This window comes from Primulina eburnea, chromosome 13, assembly GCF_022965805.1.
Source record: "Primulina eburnea isolate SZY01 chromosome 13, ASM2296580v1, whole genome shotgun sequence".
Lineage (NCBI taxonomy): Eukaryota > Viridiplantae > Streptophyta > Magnoliopsida > Lamiales > Gesneriaceae > Primulina > Primulina eburnea.
In genome coordinates this window covers 1,074,336-1,080,821 of record NC_133113.1, presented here as the reverse complement: position 1 = coordinate 1,080,821, position 6,486 = coordinate 1,074,336, and the positions used below count along the sequence as shown (strand labels likewise).

The 6,486-nt window shown below is 33.8% G+C and overlaps 1 protein-coding gene across 1 annotated transcript; it reads left to right on the top strand.

Moving 5' to 3' along the window:
• Positions 1-1,392: 1,392 nt before the first annotated feature.
• LOC140809034 (polyol transporter 5-like) lies at positions 1,393-5,678 on the top strand. Its single transcript, XM_073166488.1, is given in 4 exon segments — positions 1,393-1,636; positions 1,830-2,192; positions 4,487-4,612; positions 4,615-5,678. Coding segments are annotated over 4 exon segments (1,575 nt in total). The 5' UTR covers positions 1,393-1,491; the 3' UTR covers positions 5,556-5,678.
• The last annotated feature ends 808 nt before the right edge of the window (positions 5,679-6,486 follow it).

Sequence of the window (6,486 nt, the reverse complement as noted above, 5' to 3'; positions counted from 1 at the left end):
AAAAATTTAATTAATGGAACATTTTTTTTAAAAAAAAAGTAATAAAGGAAAAATACATATAATTAATTTAAGTCGAAGAGAGCTCTATACGATTTGTATGAACGATCATATCTGAATCCAAAAAAATCTCCTACCAGAAATTTTCTGGAACCTATACCTCATTGTTGTCACAAAATGTTGTGTGAGACGATATCACGAGTTAATTTTGTGATACAGATATTTTATTTGTGTAATTTATGAATATTTTGTTGCAAAAAATATTATTTATTATTATAAATATTAGTACAGTTGACCGAACTCGCAGATCTTTTTTTACAGATAAAGATCTGTGACACCTACGACACTTTTGTATTTCTAGTCAAGAAACTCCGAAACATCTAACCTGATTCACTATACAACAAAGGCAGAAGTTTAGTTCCAATTATCAGTCCAACGACATGAACCAGCACTTTAATAAAAAAAACAAAAACAAAAACTCGAATCAAAATAAATTATCACTCGCGATAGGATTCAACGGTTCAAAATCAATAACAATTAAAAGCATAGAAACATTATAACAAATTTTGAGAGAATATAAGTCGATTGATTAGAAAAAATCAAGCATTTAGATTGTGAAAATAGACTCGTTATTTATAGTTTGAAAGTGAGACATCAACACCTCAATTAACTAACATTCAAGGCAGAGGCGGAGCTACAGCCTCTTGTACCCGGGCTTTAGCCCGGGCGGTCCATTTTTTAAATTTTTTTTTTGTATAATTTTGGTTAAATTTGATATTAGCCGGTAGATCAATTTAAAATATTAAAGGAAGTTAGAGTTTAAAATTTTAACCCGGATAGCGCCATATTCCTGGCTCCGCCACACTTAAAGCTCACTACTCCGTTACCATATATTGATGATCATCACTAAACACACCATTAAAACGATGTTCACGAGGAGGTAAATGGTGAATGGTCTCCTTTAATTTCAAATCGAACCTTTAATTTATGCATTATTCCCTTTATCTCTCTTTTTAGTTCAAGTCACAATTTTCATTCACAAGTCCAAATTTTTCCAATAATTATAACTATAAATAAATACGATGTATACACTTTGATGCTACCTTACGTATTATTATTCGAAACGTTCTTGTCGTAGTCACTTTTCAAACAAATACAAACAAGCACGTGTCCTAGCTTGTAATTCAATTTTTAATATATTTTATGGATTATGTATAAATATTTTTATATAAGTTTAATTATTTTATTTATCTTTCATCAACGTAGTTCAGGTAGTAGTTATGATATAACCATATTTCAATCTGTAAAATACTATTTTAAAATCGACAGGTTCGGTCCGGGTCAAAATATTGATTTTATCCCAAGGCAACGTCATTCTTCTATTTATACCCAATTCACTCAACTCCATGCGTGCATTTTAACTAACTAGTTCTATTCAAGTAACTCGTTCTCCCAGTCCAAACAACCGCCGTCGCCGTCGCCGTCGCCACCAACATGATGGCCGACGGTAAACATGGTGTCTCCTCCGGCCATGTTCAACCCATCCCGGCTTTCGACCCACCAGCGAAACCGAAGAGAAACAAGTATGCTTTGGCATGCTCTTTCTTAGCCTCCATGACCTCCATCTTACTTGGATATGGTACATATGATTCTTGTCTCTCTCATTTTTACACCCCAAGTTTTGGGAATATATTACTGATATTATTATATATAAAAAAACTTACCTAAAAATTAAAGTTTTTGCGGGAAATTTTGGTAGATTGCTACCCGAAAATATATTCAACTTTTGTTGTGTATGTATTCATATTTCTGTGTGTATATATATATTTCAGATATAGGAGTGATGAGTGGAGCCATACTCTACATCCGGAAGACCATTCCCATGAGTGACGTGCAAAAAGAAGTGATAATGGGGATTCTGAACCTGTACTCTCTCCTCGGCTCTGCCGCAGCCGGCCGCACTTCCGACTGGATCGGCCGTCGCTACACCATAATATTCGCCGGAGCAATATTCTTCGCCGGCGCCCTGCTCATGGGATTTGCCACCAACTACGCCTTCCTCATGGTGGGTCGGTTTGTGGCTGGCATAGGTGTCGGCTACGCCTTGATGATTGCACCGGTGTACACGGCGGAGGTTGCGCCGGCATCCTCCCGGGGCTTCCTCACTTCTTTCCCGGAAGTGTTCATCAATTTTGGTATGCTATAATTTTCTACCTTCCGTCTTAGTTTTCTGTGCTTCACTCGTGTTTTACGTGGTTTTTGTTCTCTCTTTTTTTGAATATATATATATATATATATATATATATATATATATATATATATATATATATATATATATATATATATAAATATAATTCATCTTAATTTTGATTATTATTCATGATATGCTAAAAATATCCTATATATTATTTAAAATTAAGATTAATTTTGTTGGGTTAATCGTATATAAGTAATAGTAGTACTCAAATATAGGACTTATTGAAAAGTTTTGTTGACGTTGTGTCATTTGATCTTGTTGATTACGTGTCTCGTAAAAGAGTTTCGTTACACATATAATACTGTCTCTTCGGGAACAGAACCAACAATTAAGAAATGGTAAGACTTGTTAACATATTGACAAACACTTGTCCGAACTCACGAGTCTAATAACACAAACCTTGATATACAACTCTTAACAACTATTACTTTTAGTCTGATTATGTCTAATCCAATTTATTTTAGCTTTCAACGATGAATTAAAATAGGAGACACAATTTATTTAAAATTTATATTTATAAATAGAAAATATTTTGGCATTTAATTAAAAATAGAGGGGGCAAAATAATTTTTTTCTTTTTTAGGAAGAAGCCAAATACTTGTAGTCCCCGTGAAAAAAAAATAAGTGAGAGCTTGTCCAAGAGGCGTGAAGGACATATATGATTGGTAGGTGTGGAAAATTTTGAGCTTTGCTGTCAGAAATAATAAGAATAATTTTTACAATATAATATAATAAAGATTGTGTGTACCTGCGTGCATATAATAAAGAATCAAATTATTCAAAGTCTGAATTTAAATATAATTATTTTATTAAATGAGCTAAATTTTACATTTAGAGTAAGAGAAATAGATTAATCTAAAATAAAAAAACCACAATATTAATTTAAAAAATCTCTAAAATTAATTAGACACACTATTATTTGGACTGTATGTTACCCTTGAGAAGATCTCTTTTGAGACAGTCTCACGAATTTTTATCTGTGAGACGAGTCAACCCTACCGATATTCACAATAAAAGGTAATATTATTAGCATAAAAAGTAATATTTTTTTATGGATGACCCAAATATGATATCGGTGTCACAAAATACGATTCGTGAGAACGTATCACATAAGTTTTTGTCAATATCCTCTTATTTTATTTTAATTTTTTTATGTGACATACATATAAATATTTTATAAAAAACAATAATTATTTTTTAATATTTGAATTTTATTGATTGGTTACAAAATGTGTGCCCACAACTTGTTTAAATGAATGGTTCCCCTTTTTCGTACCCATACACTGATCGTGACTTAACAAAATGTTATGTTTTCGTGCTGAAACTTACATAACTTGACGTTACGTCAAATAAAGTTGTTCACGATTTGATAATATAAAGTAAATTATGGAAATATAATAAAATTATTTTTACATTATTTTGTAGTAAAATAATTTAAATAAAAGTCATATGATAAGGTTGTCGAAAACGTCCATTTATTTTCTGAGAGATGTTGGTTGAAGTTTTACAAAACGTTTTCTAAACTCTTTAACTTTGTTTTGATGACAAAAACTTATGTGAAACGGTCTCACGAGTTGTATTTTGTGAGATAAGTCTCTTATTTGGGTCATCAATGAAAAAATATTATTTTTTATGCTAAAATATTTCTTTTTAGAGTGGGTCTCATGTGAGACCGTATCACGGATCATAATTTGTGAGACGGGTCAACCCTACCCATATTCACAATAAAAAGTAATACTCTTAGCATAAAAAGTAATACTTTTTCATGGGTGACCCAAATAAAAGATTCGTCTCACAAATACGACCCGTTAGACCGTCTCACACAAGTTTTTGCCTTCTTTTTATTGTGAATCTCAGTAGGGTTGACATGTCTCACAGATAAAGATTTTCGAGACCGTCTCACAAGATACCTACTCTTGTTGTTTGATACTAATTTGGTCAAACAAGTTATGAGCGGCCAACCAGCTTAGAAGTTGTTTGTAATAAACTTAATTAAAAGTCCTCTAAATCATTAAAATGTACCGATCTAATCTTCGTTTTTAGCTTGAAAACACACATTTTAGTTATAATAAACTCAAGCAAATATATATATTTCTTCATGATAATTTTATAGAATTATTTTTTAAATTATAATTTTATATTTTCTTAGATATGAAATGCATGAGTTTTTATATTAGTATGCTTGCTTTAAGTAGATTTGAATTACATGATGACTCGTTTCATGTTTCACAGGTATACTTCTTGGCTACGTCTCTAATTATGGATTCTCAAAGCTCCCAACGAACATAGGGTGGCGATTCATGCTTGGAGTCGGCGCGATCCCCTCTGTATTCATTGCCGCAGCCGTCCTCGCCATGCCGAGTCGCCGCGTTGGCTCGTAATGCAAGGCCGACTCAGCGACGCTAAACGAGTGCTCGACAAAACCTCCGATTCGCCGGAAGAATCCAAATTAAGACTAGATGACATCAAACAAGCAGCTGGAATACCTGAGAACTGCAACGACGACATCGTTTCAGTCCCCAAAAAGCACCATGGAGAAGGTGTTTGGCGCGAGCTCCTCCTCCACCCCACGCCCGCCGTTCGCCACATCCTGATGTGCGGCGTGGGGATACACTTCTTCCAGCAGGCGAGCGGGATCGACTCCGTGGTGCTTTACAGCCCGGATATATTCGAGAAGGCGGGGATTAAGAAAGATACGGATAAGCTACTCGCGACGATGGCTGTCGGATTCACCAAAACGATGTTCATCTTGGTGGCAACGTTTATGTTGGACAAGATAGGGCGTCGACCGTTGCTTCTATCGAGTGTGGCGGGAATGATTTTGAGCCTGGTGGGCCTCGCCACTGGGCTGACTATTATTTCGAACTCGGACCATAGAATGATTTGGGCCATAGCTTTGTGTATAGGCTCGGTTTTAGCTTATGTGGCCCTTTTCTCGATCGGGATGGGCCCAATCACATGGGTTTACAGCTCGGAGATTTTCCCTTTAAAGTTGAGGGCCCAAGGGTGCAGTATGGGGGTAGCAGTGAATCGGGTCACCAGTGGTGTGATTTCAATGACATTTTTATCCTTGAGCCACGCTGTGACTATTGGAGGGGCATTCTTTTTGTATGCGGGGATCGCATGCCTGGCATGGGTGTTCTTTTACACCTTACTCCCCGAGACTCGAGGGAAAACACTGGAGGAAATGGAGTCGTTGTTCGGGACTTTCTTCCGGTGGAGGACGACGAGGAGGGCATTAAATCAAAAGAAAGACGAGGCTAACGGACAAATTCAGATGGAGAATAGTTATCAGAAATAGGAGTATATATGTATGTTTGTTTAGTAAAAAAGATGTTTTATTTCCTCTAAGAAGTTGATGAAGGCTTTCATGATATTGTAATCAAGCTTTAAAATGGAATTATATCGAACAGTACTACACTGATGTCAGTTATGTAACTTAAAATTTTAAACCGTATATTGGTCGAATTAACATATATGACCAATTATTGTTACTCGACAATAATCAAATAAATCTTTAACACAAGAATCAAAAGTAATTTTTTTTTAAAAAAATGTAAGGATATAATTTTTTGTATGAATATTTCACATAATTGGTTTTTAAAGACAGGAAGAATTTTAGTAGGATTTTCAGTTTTATCAAAAGTGTACAATTATTTACGAATAAAATATCTAAATTAAACGAAATTTGATAGTGGATTATACAAATTTGTCAAAAAGGAGTTTAGAAAAATGAAAATTAATGGGATGTTTAATTGGGCTTTAAAAGTATGTAATTTTTTTTTTTATCTTTTTCATTTTATATTTTAATTTCTTGTTATCCTTAAAGGAAACCCTAATTCAACACTGCAGCAGTGCGCAACCCATTCGCGCCATTCCCATTTTCTCAAGGTAATTTTTTTCCTTCTTCTTCTTCTTCATTTTATGAGCTCTATTTTTTTATATGGTTTCTTCTTATTTTATAATTTTTTGTGACTTAGATTATGTATTTATTTATCATTAACTAGATAACTCTATTGTGATACGAGTTGGGCAGGCGACAATCCAAATAAAAATTATGAAATTCATATATTTTTCAAAATAAATATAGTTTTAAACCAAAAATATATAAAAATACAAACCGAGGGTAAGAATTTTAATCCGCGTAACTTCAGATTACGTGTTACCATGCACTAAGATAATATTGTTTGCTAAATTTAAAATATCATATTTTTTACACTAATATATATTGG